Consider the following 17,591-nt stretch of genomic DNA (forward strand, 5'->3'; position numbering starts at 1 on the left):
GAAGACTCCCACTATTACTGTCTGTCTCTTTTTGTGGTTCTTTCAATTCTGGCTCTACACGATGAGGAAATTTTATCAAACATATGAAAATTTCAAATCATTGTATCATTGCTGAAACAAATCTTTTATGATCCTGTGGTGACCAAACGTCCTGAATTCTGGTAATGCTTTCTTGCCTTAAAGTCTGTTTTCTCTGGTAGTAATATAATTAACACCTGTTTCCTTTGGGTAATATTTTCAAGTCTTATCCTTTTACTTCCAAACTTAGCATGTCCTTATGGTTTAGCCATGTCTCTCACAAATAGCTTTTTGTTGTTTTTAAATCCAGTCTGACAATCTTTAAACTGGAGCCTTTGTTCATTTCCACTAATGTAACGACTGAGATACTTGGATTTAAAACCATCTTATTTCTGGGGTGTCTGGCTGAATCAGGATGTGACTCTTGATCTTGGCATCAAGAATTTGAACCCCACTTTGGGCATAGAGTTTACTTAAATTTAATTTCATGCTCTTTGTCTCTCCTTTCTGGCATTCCTTTTTAACTGATTTTTGAAAAGAATAATTTCACGTTTTCCCCTTCTACTTGTATGGAAGTGGTACTATTTCTGTTCTTTCATTGGTTATCCACCATTTTACAATACATACTTAACATTTAAAATGAATCAAAATCGGGGCACCTGGGTGGCTCAGTCGGTTAAGCGTCTGCCTTCGGCTCAGGTCGTGATCCCAGGGTCCTGGGATCGAGCCCATCAAGCCCAACATCGAGCCCCACATCGGGCTCAGCGGGGAGTCTGCTTCTCTCTCTCTCCCTCTGCCTGCCCCTCTCCCTCCCCCTGCTCCTGCTCGCTCTCTCGCACTCTCTCTATATCTCAAATAAATAAAAAATCTTAAAAAAAATAAAATGAATCAAAATCTTCGTCTTCTACCTGGATAGTATAAAGTTTATAGAACACTTCAACTCCACTTATCTCCTTCCCTCCTTTCATAAAATTGTAATGTGCTATATTTTTGTCCTGTTTTGTTTTTTTAAAAACCCCATTATTATTACTCGCTTATACAGTTAACCACCTTTTCCATTTGCCCACCGAATTACGGCTTTTCTTGTTTAGCATTTTTCTTGCATCTCAGGGGTTCCATCTGATACCACGAATTCCTTCTGCCTGATGTACACCTTTGGGGATTTCCTTTGATGACCTGCTGATAGCACACTACCTGTTTTAATTTTTCTGAAATTTCTGAATTCCCTTCTCCTGCCGGCAGGATTTTTACTGGGCGTAAAAGTCGGTCGGGTTTGGCAGCACATCAGAAGGAACTGTTCCCCTATCTTCTGTCCTGCATGCTAATTTCGTTGTCAGACTGGCTGACCTTGCTTTGAATGCTCTGTCAGAGGTAAAAGTCTGGGTGTTTTTATCCCCAAATCTTCTCTGCCTTTGGTTATCTAGTTTCATGATACTGTGTGTAGATAGGAGTTCCTTTTTATGTATTCTGTTTGGGATTGTCAATCCAAGGAATCAGTTCCTCATCAGTTTTAGAAATTCCCCGGTCTCAATCCCTTGAGATGACCTCTTTGATCCACTCTTTCTGCTTCGCTGGGACAGCAGTTGCCGGGCACTGAGCCTCTGGGGTGTCCCGTCTGCACCTCACCGTCTCCTCCGTGTCTTCCTGTTCCTCCTGGCAGCATGGTACTCCAGCTTCCCGTGACCCCGCGTTGCCCAGCTCTGTCCAACTGTGCTTTAAACTTTAGCTTTCACTTCTAGAAGTTATATTTGGTTTTCAAATCTGCTCAACCATTTTTTAGTGTCCCACTCTATTTTCAAGCCTATCTTATATTTTTAAAACTGTACTCATTTGCATTTTAATTTATATTTGGTAACTCCAGAATCGCTTTTCTTTTTGGGAGTGGGCTGCTTTTGTTTTTAAGGGTTGTCACTAGTGGTGCGTCTTCCTTGTGTGCTTATTATCGACCGTGTGCTGTTCACAGTCCTTGAAATTATTCATGTGTTCGCACTGTGACTGTAGATGAGGACTGCTTTTTCCAGAAAAGAATGGTCTTTGCTTCTACCGTGCATTTGGGATCCTATGTGTCTGGAACCACTTTAATTCGTGATCTTGGGGCCCCCTCCCCACTCTAGCAATGCAAAGTTGGGCTTTAATTCTGCTCAGGGGTCAATACAGGGTCCCAGGGTCAGGCTGCTGTTATACTTCTGTGTTCTGCTCAGCACCAGGGAGATGGAAGAAAGAATCCAAATTTACTACTGGGACCCCAACTTAATGGGAAGGGTCTATCAGACTCCTCAACTTAAATGGGACCTGGTCATCTACTTCTGCCTCACTTGCTTCTAGGTCCTAGGTGGCTTGGAGTGCTCTCTTAACTTTTAGGCTCTTACCATGTCTTGGAATTTGGTTTGCTCATTCCTCATTATGTTCACGCTCGGATGTTAAGATTTTTAGAATATTTTACCTAGCATTTTAATTGCACTCATTAGGAGCACTAACCCTAAAACCCAACCCATTGTAGATAGCAGAAATCAAAATTTTCACTTTGCTTTGATGTTCTTCATATCACTACATTTATAGGGATGTCTTAATCCAAATTAGGATACATTGTGATTGGGCACCTGGGTGGCTCAGTTAAGCATCTGCCTTCGGCTCAGGTCACGATCCCAGGGTCCTGGGATTGAGTCCCACATTGGGCTCCCTGCTCAGTCGGTGGGGGGGGGGGCTGCTTCTCCCTCTCCCTGCCGCTCTGCCTACTTGTGCTGTCAAATAAATAAATAAAATCTTTTTTTTTTTAAAGGATACATTGTGTTTTGTGGAGCTATGGATTCATGTTTATCAACTCTGGGAATTTTCCAATTACCTTTTAAAATGTTGCCTCTTCTCTATTCTGCTCCTTACTAAATATAATGAAATATATTAGACATTCTCATTCCATCCATTATCTCTCAACTGATCTTGCATAGTCCTTTTCTTTACCTTTCCTGTCCTGTAGATAATTTGATAGATGTTCAAGTTTAAATCACTTCAGTTACATCTAGTTTTTTTTTTTTTTAATTTTATTTGACAGAGAGAGGGAACACAGCAGGGGGAGTGGGAGATGGAGAAGCAGGGTTCCCACTAAGTAGGGAGCCCGATGCGGGGCTTGATCCCAGGACCCTGGGATCATGACCTGAGCCGAAGGCAGACGCTTAACTGACTGAGCCACCCAGGTGCCCCACATCTAGTCTATTTTTTATTTACCCATTGAGTTCTTGATTTCAGTGCCTTTTTTTTTTTTTTTTTGGACAACTGAGCACTGTTTTTGTGTTCTTCTTTGTAACTGTATTTCAAATTCCTTCCAAAACAAGGCCCCAGGAACCCCCAGGTTCAAGTATGTCCCTGAGCTTGGTCCACTGCTGTCTTGTATTCATGCTTGGGTATTCGTTCACCAACATTAAACTCCAGGATAGAAGATGTGACACAGCAGGACTCCCTCTTCCACGGCAAGAGTCCTCTGCTGACTTCAGAGGTGGTGGTGGCAGCCAACGTGGAAAACACACTGGAACTTTCCCCTGAACTGGGCTGTAAGGACAAGTGCCTGCCAGGAGCATCATCATCTTTTCCTTGACCCGCCCTCTAGTTTCTGAAGATATAACAGAAAATAATCTTCTTTGAAGATACTGGAAACAATTCCAAAAGACAAAACACATGCCACCAATGCACTGAGCTTACAGATATTCTGGGTTTAATTCAGCTGCAGAATGAGCTGATTGATGCGTCACCTCGATAGCCCGGTAAGCCTACTTCCTTGATGTAGTCCACTCTATTCTTGGTAGCACGACAGGCCACTGAGAGATGGAAAGGATGTAAGAACGCAGAGATTCCTGGAAATTTTTCCCCGGAAAGGCAATTTCATGAATGAGGTCTTCCAAGCAAATAACACCATACTTCCCCAGGTGCTCCTCAATCACTGTGTTGTCTGTCAGAGGGATGGTTTTATTCTTGACCTTGTCCTGGCCACGTTTCAAGATGAGTTCCCGGACAGAGTTCAGATTTGGAAGTCCCCAGGTCACATAAGGTTCCACTATATGCAGTGTTTTTATGGTCTGGGGGGTCACTCTGAAAAAGATACCACTAAAAATCTTCTTCAGGCGAAGCCTTGCAATGGTCCTCCGCATCAGTGAACTCACCCCATTAATCCTTTGGATGCATACAACAAAGGTCAAGGCATGTTTATCTGGCACTTCCAAGCCATGAGGTCTCCCTTCTAGTCGTCTGAGGTGCACCCTGTCGCGTTGCTGCTGCCAGGAATCAAGTAAGAACCATTCCAGTCACTTAAACTTGAGCTCTTTTCCTATCTTCTGCTCTTTCTTCTCCAAAAGTGCCTGCTTTGCTTCAGTGGCTTTAAGGGCCTGATAAGCCTTCTTTTTCAGATTTTCTGGAACCAATGGGATCTTTTTTCTTTGCTCTTGCTCCACCATGTTTCCAAAGCTGTGGCTACTGCTCTACAGTTTTGTTTTTTGTGTTTTTTTTAAAGATTTTATTTATTTGACAAAGACCCAGAGAGAGAGGGAACACAAGCAGGGGGCATGGGAGTGGGAGCAGCAGGCTTTCTCCGCGGAGAAGGGAGCCCAAAGTGGGGCTCAATCCCAGGACCCGCTTAACCACTGAGCCATCCAGGTGCCCCAACAGTTTTCATTTTTATGGTTAACTATTAAAATGTTTCATATTGTATGCTCATCCTTGTAATTAAAACTACTAGCTAGCTACTCTGCATTTTCTCTCGGAAGTCCCTGATGGTGTAAATCTGTTGTTCCCATGTTTCTGTAATCACTTACAGTGCCAGGTCTTGTGTTTGGTAATCATTAAGCAATGCTAGGAGTCTGTAGGCCCAACTTGGAGTTTTCCCCCACCAGATTTGATTCTGCTTCTACTGGTATCCAGGGGAGTACTCCTCACCGATCCTGGGAGCACCTCAGTCTGCTGACACCCCTGCTCTTCAGGCTTGGACCCCAGATATTATTGCTCTTGGAGATATAAGCCCCACCACCGGTCCCCACCCTGATTAATCCAGATTCAGTTCTAATTGTTTAGCTTTGGGGTTGGCATGGGGGAGGGAAAGGGAGAAGTCCTTGGGGAACCCTTCAACTTTTTGTGAGCTATGCCTCAAAAAGCGCGTTCTGAGATCCAGTTTTCATTGAGGTGAGTAGCTCAGAGGTCCTGCTTACTTGATACCAAAATCGGATACTTACTTTTAAAACCTCCATTTTATTTCTTGAAACATACTAAGCATGACTGTTTTATGAACTATACTTTGATAATTCCAGTACCTCAAGCCTTCATGGGTTTCATTACGTAGTGTTTTTACTTTGCATTAGATTTTTAAAACACAGGCTTAAAGTGAAATCTTGTATCTACAGATAATATATCTTCACATTATGTACACACCTGCTTACCCCTACCCAGATCAACATGTTGAACTTTCCCATTACTCCAGAAACTTTCACTAGGCCCCTTGCTAGTCAACTCCTCCTCTCCAACATTAGGTACACTATTTGACTTCTATCAAGCTGGCTACATTTGCCCTTTCTTGACCTTCATTTAAATGGAATACAGTGTATACTATTCTGTGCCAGACTTCTTTCATCTAATGTCTTTAATACTCATTTGCATTATTGCATGTATCAATAATTCCTATTTTGCTTTTTTACTATGTTATTTCATTGCATGAACTTACAACTGACTTTCCCTATGAACACTTGTGGAGATTTTCTCTTGGAAATTCCCACTCCTCCTTCCCCACCAGTAGTAATTCGGGTTGTAGCATAGAAATAGTTTTAAACTTTCTTAAAAACTCCATCTTTCCAAAGTAGCTGTACCATTTTACATTCTCGACAGAAATGTAGGAGTCCCAGTTGTTTCTACATCCTTGGTATTGTGTCTACTTATTATATTGGCTATATTGTGTTATCTTATTTGTGGTTCTAATTTGTATTGCTAACCATGTTAAGCATCTTTATATACGCTTTTTAAAATAGTGTTTAGGTCATTGCCTGTTTGTGTGTATATTTTATTACATATCCTGTCAGATATATTGTAAATATTTTCTTGCAGTCTGTGGCTGCATCTTTGTTTTTCATTTTGAGGGTTTTTCTTAATGATTGGTGCTTTTTGTGGACTCAATCCCTGCCTACTTCAAGGTTGCAAAGATACTCCATTTTTTCCCAGAAGGTTTGCAATTTTTAATTTTTACCTTTAGACTCATATTCGTTTGAGTATGGTAATGGCTCACTTTTCATACTGATATCCAGTTGCTCTTATGGGGGTGGGGACAACAACAAAACACTACATAACTTAGGAAAATTCAGATCAAATAACCTAGGCCACTAAAACACCACAGAGTAAGTTCATACAATGGAGATCAATCTTACTGGATAAACTTGAGAGGTAAGATCCAGAAATAGTGATTGAAAGTGGGCCTTTTATCCTTGACAATGAAACACTTAAGGAATCGAGGTGCTTTGGAAGTGTGAGACTGGGACACAGAAAACAGGAGTCTAGCACTCAATTTTGTTGAGCTGGATGTGATGAGATCCTTCGAATGAGGCTAGGCTTAGAATCCTAGGTCTACCACTAGTTTCAAAATGTCAAGATATTTAAAAAACAACAGTATTTACTGAGAGAGCACACACAGGCATGAGCATGGGGAGGGGCAGGTGGAGAGGGAGAGGAAAAGGGAGTCAATCCCCAGCAGCTCCACACCCAGAGTGGAGCCTGCCTGGGGGTTCATTCCCATGACCCTGAGATCATAACTCAAGCCAAAACCACAAGTCCGACGCTCAACTAAGCCACCCAGGCACCCATCAAAACACTTTTTGTGTAAATTCCCAGGAGAAAATATAAGAAAATGGGTTATTTCTCCTGATGGGCTACTAGAACACTTTGATCTTTGTTTCAACAAGGAATGCCCCTCCCCAAATCAGCCTTCAAGTTTGTTTCAAAGTTTGGTTTAAACACTTTTTCTCCAACCTTTCCAGATCTAAAAGAATCAATCACCATAACACTTCCAGAGAACATGACATCCCTGAGGCTCACCTAAGACACACTGAACCTAGTTAAGTCTGACTTGCTATGTTGTTACAAAGATGCTTTGGTGAGGGGGAGAAAGAAATCCAGTGCTTCCCTCTGGACCTCAGAAGTAACCTAAGGCTCTATATAGATCAGCTTCAAAAGCAGTTTACTGCTCCAATTCATATACTTAAGTTTTATTTCTTATTAATCCTCCAGTATGTTTCGCCCTGAGCGAATCCCCATAGATCTTTCCTCTAAACTGTCTTTTGTTACTCATTCCAGTGTTCATCCCAAAGGCTGTTGAATAGTCTAGTGTAGTAAATAAACACAGAACTAAGATTCAGAACACCAAGTAAAAAAAAGCCCACTGTGACTAATATCCCTCCTAAATACCACTTGTCTATTCACCCTATCTATAGGCTGTTGGAAAACCACATGAAATCACACTGTATAAACATAGCACTCTATGAATTTAAATTACTGAACTAGTTCCATATATATTAAGGTAGACAGTTGGTTTGTGCAATGCAAAAAAATTAGGAAAATAAAGAAAATCATTTAACTACACTTTGTTTTCTTGCCTATCAGTTGTGTGGATGTCATACTTGAACCTTAAGAAATCATACACTCACAAACTCCATCACAGCTTGTAATACTCAGTAATAAACACACATACACCAATTTAAACTTGGGACAGTAAGCAGAATATGCTTGTCATACCAACCTCAATGATTATTTTGCCAATGTCCTCACCTCACCATTTCAGTCTTCAGTGGAAAATAGTCCAAAAGCTTTAATGTCGGACAAAAGGGACATGACAAATTTGTCCTGGTTTCCTCACCTACCAAACTAGGTGATGTTTGATGGTAGCTACAACTTGTGAAAAAACAGACAAAATGTAAAATGGATAGGTACTATAGAACACTTGTATCTGTGTCAATTGTTTCAACCTACCATATGTGGATTCATTTGGTTATTCTAACAAGTTTCTAGCCCTTTAACTTTTAACATTCTTAACTTTCTGAAAGGCAAAAACCAAAACTAACACGAAGTCATGATGTTAAAAAATCATTACAACCGGGGGGTGGGAGGAATGGGTAACCAGGATGGGTATTACGGAGGGCACGTGTGGTGATGAGCACTGGGTGTTATATGCAACTAATGAATCGTTGAACAAAACTAATGATGTAAGATAAAATAAAATGTCAAAAAAAAAATCATTACAACCTCTTTAGGCTCAAAATTTTCAGATATTCTTTGCAAACTAGTGTTTTGATACATGGAAAGTATGGTACCTAAAAATCAATAAACCTGTGGAATATATAGCAGAACAGAAATATCTTACTGACCTAAGAGGGAATCAGAGAACTTGACTTCTGTTTCCTATAGAGATATCACTATGTCTAGCAGATCGGAGCCTAACACTCAACTTGAAAATGACAACGCACTTTTGTTCTTCACATAATCCTAAGAAAGTGTGATTACATTCTCACCAAACCAAAATATTAAAATACATTATAGGAAAAAACCCCCATATTTTCATAAGGATATTTAAATTTTTTAATTTTAACAATTCAAATAAAATTCAGCTAGTTAACATAAATAGAATAAATGCACATAATTTACAGCCATGTACACAAAATGTGAGAATAGCAAACCTCACATCAATGGTCAAAAGATATCAACTCTTTTGATTTAGCTGTGACTAATAGATCATAATTTAACTGTTCACATATGAGGGGTACACATTCAAATGTTTATTAACATAAAAACTGAGTGAAACTAGAATTTTCAGTTTCTAAAAGGAGTAGCATAAAAAGCAGTGTATAGATTAACAAGAAATATAAGTGCATGATGGAGAAGAGACTTGAGTGGGCAAAAAGTTCGCACATTGTAGGGAATATTTTCATGTAATTAAAATTCCTTCTAATTTAAATCATTCAGAAATACTTTATTCTTAGGAATATTTAAGTCATGATCAGTAGACAGGCTCAACTATTATATTTATCAGCCCAAAAGGGGTCCCTACAGTACTAATAGTCTGAGAAGAGTATGTAAACAACAAATGACAGGCATGAACAATGCTAGAAGAATAAAAGATAGATTCATTTCCAGCACTTAAATCCTTCAAGTTCAAATCAGTTTTTTTGTGGCTTAAATCTAAAAATGCTGACATGTTTATACTCTAGTAAAAGAGTAAACACTCATTATTTTTAACACCCTGGTCCTAATACATAGTGCTATTCCACAATGGGCATTAGGTTTTAGGAGACAAAAGGCTGGATTAAATAATCTAACAATATTCTATCCTGGTTTCAAAGTGACAAATAAATTACTTGTGAGCCCCATCTAGTAAGTTGGTTCCACAAAATTACATACATAATGAAAATTAAGACAAAGCTTTGGTGATACAGTTTTTTTTTTTTTCTGGATTCAAAAGCACGGTATTACACCCCACAGTCACAGGGTTGGTAATTCTCAGATTTGGACTTTGAAATTTAGGAAATGTCTATGAGCCACAGGTACCAAAGTTCTATCTGCTGCTCTATGAGGCATACTCTTTCAGTATCTACTGCTTTAACTTAAGCGCAACTCAATTGCCTGATAAAATTCTCTAATAAAAGTACAGACAAATCCGAAGAGTGCTGCCAATCTCTATACTAGAAATAAAAAGTCATCTGATAGAAAATTGATGAAAACAAAAGTTTAAAAAAAATTAATCCTTTAAATATGCATTTTTCTTTTTTAAACATTTGCATCAATTAAAAAAATCTCCAAAGAAATGTTCCAGAGACAAATTTTATATACAACTTTTATAGTTTTCTTTTTTAAATTATCTGTCACACATAAAGTAAACTATGGCAGATTGTGCTTTGGGAAAAAAAATTAAAATAAGCTTCATTGCTCCTTTCCAGTTGTTGCCCAAAGAAACCCAAAATCTAAGACTCTAAGATCTTTTCTTCCAGTACACAGAGAATACTCACTTTTAAAAGCTGAATATAATGCACTAAAGGTCAACATAAGTTTTATTTGCTAAATACAAACAAGACTAGAATACATGTTCATCCTTGAAGGACACTACTATGAATTTGCTAACACTAAATAATAAGATGTTCCGTAGTTGCTGGTTTTCATATCATTCTTAGTCATTTGTGGTGTAGTGAGATCATTAACATTAGGGAGAACCTGTCCTACATTCAACACAACGTATGTTCATGAATCTCTGCAAGGCAAATGGCACTGTATTAGGCAGTGTAAGTGGCACCTGAAAAGGCAAACACTATAGATGAGACTTGCTCTACAGATTTAAGTTAGAAACCCCTAGATTTTTTTTTTTTTTTGGCTTCTTTCTCACAATAAATGTCAAAGCTAAAATTCACCATAAAAGGTACAAATAATCCCAAAGGTAATGAAACTAAATTTGCCTTTGGTCTCCAAATAGATTGGAATATTTTCTAATTCCAATCGAAGCACCTCAAAAACATCCAGTTACTGTTGATTACAAGGAGTTAAGAAAGTGAAGGAATTTAAGAGTGCACTGTGTTTCACTGGTGACAGCAGAGAAAACTTGCAATGACGTGCTACAGTTTTCTGTGTTAGGGGCATTAGTGTGTACATAGAATACATAAAACATTTATATTATTAAAGATCTCCAAAACACCGTATCTAAAACCCAGAAAAATGGTTTGAACATGGTTTCTGCCTAATACATGACCAATGTTTAAAAAAAAAAAAAATCTTAACATGGAATTCTCTCTCACCCCTCCTCCAAAAAAAGGCCACAAAGTGCATTCACAAAGAGTCATTCTTAAGATAAAGCCATTGCACAAAATGTACAGTTCATCTATACTGAAATGAGTACCACACTGGAGTTTAATTGTAGATATTTTATACACCAGTATAGCAACATCCATAAGCAAAAGTCTCTTAACAGAATTACAGCAAACATCTTCATAAGGGCCATACATATACACATTTAAGTATTAAAAGGTACAGTTAAACTCAACAGCAAAATGTAAAAGCTATATCCTGTTAGCACACTTAATCTGAATTAACTTGAATCTTTCTATGATTTACCATTCAAGAAATCACAGGATAGCATAAATTTGTCAAAAGCAGTTTGTTCATTTACAAACTGTGGTCAATTAGGATCACACTACCTGCTCAATCAGATAGCAGAGGGCCCCCTCTTCTATGTTTATACTGCCCCAGATATGTATAATGTCACCTTAAAAAAAGAAACCTATTACGGCAAAGCTGAAAATTACCATTTTCTCTACAAAATAAATGCAATCTATACTGATCTTCTGGAAATAATTCAATGGTTCAAATTCCTAATGTAAAGGCAAACAGAAAAAGATTCAGAAGTGGTAAATTCTTTCCACTTTAAGAAAATGATACCTAGGTATGACAGATGATCATTCAAGTTTGTAACTAATAAATCACTGACAAGACAATCCCATTCGTTCATGTATTGTAAAGTTAGAGAAGATATGAGGACGTGCTGAAGTTATTCAAATGGCGAAGAATCAACATTTCATGGTTTCTTCTGTCCCAAACTATTAACACTCAGCTTGATATGTTAATGAACAATTTAAGTGTCCACATTATGCTCAACATCAAGCACCTGTTAGCAGTGGAAACCAAAACATTTTAAAGCTAAAAATACGCAAGATCTTTAGACATTATTTCATTAGTTGTCAAAACTAGTGACTATTAATGCCAAATAATTAATTTTAAAATATTCCAGATCCTCAAGGAAATGGGAAAATAATACTAAGGATCTCACTTACTCTTATTTTACAATTTTACAGAAATTACACAGATGCCAGAGGTAAGACATTTATGACTGTCAATACTATCTTTGGATAGTTATAATATTTATACAATTAGGGATGGCTTTGTTTAGAAGACTGGAAAAAGTGCTCATGGAACACACACTATACTCTGACTGCCATAAATCAACAAAATGCAACTGTGTCCTGTGGACATGGTAGAGAAAATGGCAATTTGGAGGCAGGAGTGCTTCTAAAGGCTTTTTCTTAGAGGCAGCCTAGGTTTTTTTTTTGTTTTTTTTGTTTTTCCCTTCACATTACTGAAAAAGACCAAGTAATGTGGTTATGATTACTTTAATTCCTACAACCAAACTTCCACTTAGGCATAGTTACATGTTCCCAAACTTTTTTCTTCTGTCCACCATGCTGGCTTCAATACTGCATGGTCCACTGTAATCTTTTGGTCTTCCCTCTTCATAGTACAGCAGCCTGAAGTTGCTATCCATTGAGAAGGTAAACCACCAATTCGTAGGTGGCCATCATAATGGCTGTGTTTGGAATCTGTCTCACCAGATGAGTTGTTAGACCACGGTAAAGAGACCCATAACCTTCTTCTTGAACCACCAAAGACAGTGTCTGAAAAAAAGATCTATATTTTGTTCCCTCTTCACGTAGTCTTGTTCTTACAACTTCTGTTTGGGGGGGAAAAAACATCATTTTAAAAGCATTAGTGATATCTTTATTTCCTCCTAATGCTGAGCACATCCCATTTACCAGTCTTTAAGTGTAAGCTCAGAATAAATATGGGAGTGATTTTTAATGTGTAACTTATTGAAACTGGTCTTATTACAGTAACACCAAACTTCTAAGACAGCTGGCTAAAATCACTAATAATAAATACTAATTATAAAATTTCATAGGTTCCTGAATGGTTGAAGAATAAAACAAAAGTGTCAGTTGTACACTAGATATAGATAAAAGGGAAAATGCATGTGGTAAGGAAAAGGTGAAGAAACAGAAAAGGGAATGCAGGTGGTTATCAAAGATGAATACACAAAAATATATGAGAAATAAACATAAAAGCTCTTAAGTGGACCCCACAATGAGAAAACAGAAGCGACTGCCTCCGGCTCGGGTCATGATCCTGGAGTCCCGGGATCGAGTCCTGCATCGGGCTCCCTGCTCAGCAGGGAGTCTGCTTCTCCCTCTGACCCTCCCGTCTCATGCTCTCTCTATCTCATTCTCTCTCTCAAGTAAATAAATAAAATCTTTAAAAAAAAAAAAAGAATAAATAATCTATTCACAATGGTCCACAGATACCAACATGAAATTTTATGTACACAAGCCTAAAAATGTTCAAAACACTAGCTGTTAGCTAAAAGGCCCCATCTGGGAAGGAACTAAACAAATATCATAAAATTTTAGAGCTCTTAAGGGATATAAAAAGATTATGGCTAGTCCATTATTTCTTAGTTTTGAAAGGTGAGGAAATCGGACTGCTGAGAGGTTTTTTAGTCAGCCGGGTGTAGAGGTTGGGACAACAATTCAGAGCTCTCTACTGAAGAGTCTGTTTTTCCAACACACCACTCCTGCTGGGCCTGAGGGAAATGGCCTAGAGCTAGAACTATTTTCACCGCAAATGTTAATATTTGAAATCTCTTGTGTCGTATCTTAAAAAAAACTCATGCCATTTACATATTCCATTCAAAATATTGTTTATAAACTACCTCTTCGTATAAAGACATCATCTCACTTGAGGTGACAGGGTGCTCTTACCCTTAGCAGCACACGGTTCTAGGTATCCCACTGTAGCCAGGACCTAAACAACGCTGCTCATACTGTTCTCTTTTGACTTCTCTCTTTTTTTTAAGATTTTATTTATTTATTTGAGAGAGAGAGAGCACGAGAGGGAAGAGGGTCAGAGGGAGAGGCAGACTCCCTGCCGAGTAGGGAGCCCGATGTGGGACTCGATCCCGGGACTCCAGGATCATGACCTGAGCCGAAGGCAGTCGCTCAACCAACTGAGCCACCCAGGCGCCCCTCTTTTGACTTCTCTTAAAGAAAGAAGTTAGGAACTTCCCTCAGGAAATGGAGGGAACTCTAAACAAAGTCCAACTTGGTTAGAGTTGGTCTTACTCACAAATTACATTTTAGAGCAAATACTCATTTCCTCCTAGCCCTGTTTCATTTGTCTTGATTATAGCTTTAATCACAGGGCCTCAGACTTACAAGGATGAATGTAAATGTTAATCAGTGTAACAAAAGTGAAGCGTTTAGATTAAAAACCCAAAGCGGGGGCGCCTGGATGGGTCAGTTGGTGTAGTAGCATGCAATTATTGATCTCAAGCCCCATGTTGGGTGTAGAGATTACTTAAAAAATAAAATCTTAAAAAAAAAAAAAAAGACCCCTGAGGCTCAGTCAGTTAAATGTTTGCCTTCGGCTCAGGTCATGATCCCAGGGTCCTGGGACTGAGCCCCACATCGGGCTCCCTGCTCGGCGGGAAGCCTGCTTCCTCTCCCTCTGCCTGCTGCTCCCCCTGCTTGTGCTCACTCTCTGACAAATAAATACAATCTTAAAAAAAAAAAAAAAATCCAAAGCAAAACAAACCCCCAACACAACAAAATCAAAGGCTACACTTAAGCAAAAGTTACAAAAAAACCTCAGCATCTTGCACACAAATTTTTAAGTGATTTTGTTATCTATTAATGAAACAGGCTAACACTATAAAACTTCCATTAAAGATGGAAATAAATCATTCATATATACTTATTTGCCAATTTATAATCCTTTGGGATTACAGACTCCATTTCAAATTTGGGCTCCTCCACTGAGTAAACATGTGTGACCTTCGGCAACTTAAAAAATGAAGACAAATTCTGGTTACGTTCTAGCATACTTAAGACTTAAATAGAGAAGGTAAGTACTTTGCAGGAATTTTTTGTAGATTAGCAATAATGTATATAAAGTATCTAGTACACCATCTATATCCATACCTTTTTTTTTTTTAAATTTGCCCAAACATCACCTGGCTGGAATCTGATGGACTCTGGTCTAAAATGTGATGGTCCAGAGTGCATGCTCAATCTTCATCATGCTACTGTAATATACACTGACCTACTAAAACAGTTACTTACACAGATTTAATCCCATTATGATGAGCTCCTAGGAACTGTATTCTGTTTTACTGAATTCAATAAAAATTATAAATGCTGTAATAAATGGGCCATTGGCTGATGTGGGAAAGTATTTCTAAATTAATGGAATTTTACTCCCAGAAGCCCACTCCCTCTTACCATGTGGATAAGCCAGAGTTGTGGCACAAGTTTTTGAGGTGGCAGCAGCTAGCATCATTCCCACAAAATCGGATGCTTCTTTTACAGACTCTTCATCATCTTCCATTGTAGAAGCAATCTTATATTCCAGTAGTTTTTGCTTAATACTTTCATAAATAACAAAATGGATAACGGTCTCTGATATGCCAGCATATGACGCAGACATGCCCCTATAAAATCCTCTAAGTCCATCTGTCTGATACACTTTACGAATACATTCAAAAGCGCCCATTCGCTTTTCCCCACGGTTCCTGAAAAGCAAAAAGGAAAAATGTTACTTACAAAGTAGTATAGGTTTTTAAAATAAAGTCAGTAAAATATAGTGGAAATATGCCACTCTAAATATAGAATGATCCTCTCTAACTCATGGAGAAGTGAAACCAGAATTTTAAAACATTCATTTTAGACTTCCTATTCTTTTGTCCCAAGTTTGTCACATTAGATGGGTAACATGTAAGTAGTTTATTTTACTAATGCAAAATACACTACATTAAAAATCTTCAGTTTCATACACTCACTGAAGTTTGTATTGTAGGGATAAGAAACAAAATAGTCCAAATACATTGTGACTGCAGTTCAAGATAAAAACAAGCTCTCACATTACATTAAATCATTAAATCCAGTTCTAAGTTGAGAAGATTTCTTCTGCACTTTGTAACATAAAAGAGTGATTGTGACACCAATGATGATAGTACATCACAAAGCAAGGAGTATAATTAATCCAGTATTTGTGCATTTGAGGGATTCTTCCAAACCCACTCAGTTATTCCCCAAAAACGACTGGAAATTGAAGTCAAATTTCCAATGATCCTTTGAAGGCAACAGTCCTATCTTTCATGTCAGTATCATGGTGAACAGTGAATGAGGACCCCGAGAGTTACCAAATATTTACTGAGCACTGTGCCCAGTAAAACTTCCTTAGTGCTATTTATAGGCAGTATATCTACTCTTATACAAGTATATAATTTTGAGTTTATAAAAATATTACCTTACACTATGATTCTCCCAAAAGACCCTTATCTATAAGAAATGGGTTTAAATGCTACCTACAGGGAAAGAAATAGAAAATTTACCTATTTATAAATATATACAACCTGTTTCTGACATAACAAAAACACAGTTAAGACACCCACCTCATAACCCACAAATTCCTCCAGGTTTATGAACTAATTATTGTTTTGAACTAATAATTGTCCTCAACTAATGACATTGAATGAATACTTTCTTCGTTGAATGATCCATGAAACCAACTGTAATCAGTTTCTGCCAGAGGCTTCCTCATAAGAAGTTAAAATGCTACAAGTCCCAAAGGGTAATATGCAAACACATCAGCCCTGTTCTTGATTTCATGGTTATACATTAGCATCCTCAAACCAACCTTCAAACTACTCCCCCAACCCCACCCCATTCCCCATCACCCCCAAGCCTAAGAACTTGTGTTGGCTTGTGTTACAATTGTAGGTGAAAAAATAATAGAATTTTAAGCCAAACTTTTCTCAAGACCCCCCACAGATCTACCCTACATCATACTGAAGCATACCCCTGGTAGTTTATAATAGTATAATATCGACTGGCATCTTCACATTTCTCTAACCTTTGGGTTGTTTTAACTACCACTACCCTTTCAGATCTTTGGCTTTAAGAAGTAAATTTTGAGTTTTGCTTCACGACGCTTAAAGATTTCATTTCAATTATCCTGGATGAAACAAGAATTAGAGATGTTTCAAGTCTCCAAATAGCATATAGTTCAACGTGACAGAATGTGGAAAACAGATATTTAAACAGGCATAATTGTTAATGATTTCTTAGATCAGTTTTATAGTCTATGAGATATATAGACTAGTTCCCAAGCCCTAAAATATAACAAACAGTGAAAATTTGTTACAAGTCTACTCCAGACCAAAAGGCTAAAAGTTTCAAAATATTATTATTATTATTATACAGCAATAGGATCGTCTCTCTATAAAAGTATTTCCTTTTCCTCATCCTCCATTCTACAGGCCAACAGGAATTAAGACGGCAAGACTCTAAGGTGTACTGCTTCGGGACTTTGCTCAGTTCCCAAACACGCTGAAGGCCCTAAACTTAAGACCTATGAGGTTTGCACTAACCACTGCTTCTGCTTAAAGTGGGCTCAAAAAAAAAAAAAAAAATTCCCTGACTATTCCATTTAAAGTTGGTCCCCACTGTTTCTCGGTATAGCTCTAGAACTGAGAGGTATATCTGCTCAACATACGTTTATCACATGAATGATTTTTGCTCCCATAAAGTGGTCATTGATAACAGATGAAGTCTATGAGTATATGAGAGCTAAATCCCATGCCAGGCCTCTCTGTATATAAGGTTAATAAATTTGAGCAATGATCCTTCAAGATTTAATCTAGACTAGTTGATCATATGGGTTGTTTAACTGTTGGGAGACCAATTATAATC

At 38.1% G+C, this 17,591-nt stretch overlaps 1 protein-coding gene and 1 pseudogene across 3 annotated transcripts in view; both read right to left on the minus strand.

Moving 5' to 3' along the window:
• Positions 1–3,724: 3,724 nt before the first annotated feature.
• Positions 3,725–4,460, minus strand: LOC114205548 (large ribosomal subunit protein uL30 pseudogene; annotated as a pseudogene).
• Positions 4,461–8,586: 4,126 nt separating this feature from the next.
• Positions 8,587–17,591, minus strand: part of SLC25A36 (solute carrier family 25 member 36) — a 39,758-nt gene continuing 30,753 nt past the window's right edge. For all 3 annotated transcript variants that reach the window (XM_028099157.2, XM_028099156.2, XM_028099158.2), the window contains 2 exons: positions 15,120–15,409; positions 8,587–12,517 (listed from right to left, as the gene is read on the minus strand). In XM_028099157.2, the coding sequence (XP_027954958.1) occupies positions 12,324–12,517; positions 15,120–15,409 (484 nt within the window). In that variant the 3' untranslated portion in view covers positions 8,587–12,323. The remainder of the gene's footprint in view (positions 12,518–15,119; positions 15,410–17,591) is intronic.

Source organism: Eumetopias jubatus, unplaced genomic scaffold (assembly GCF_037043125.1).
Source record: "Eumetopias jubatus isolate StellerSeaLion01/CBP00866 unplaced genomic scaffold, mEumJub1_p1.0 scaffold_1, whole genome shotgun sequence".
NCBI classification, from domain to species: domain Eukaryota; kingdom Metazoa; phylum Chordata; class Mammalia; order Carnivora; family Otariidae; genus Eumetopias; species Eumetopias jubatus.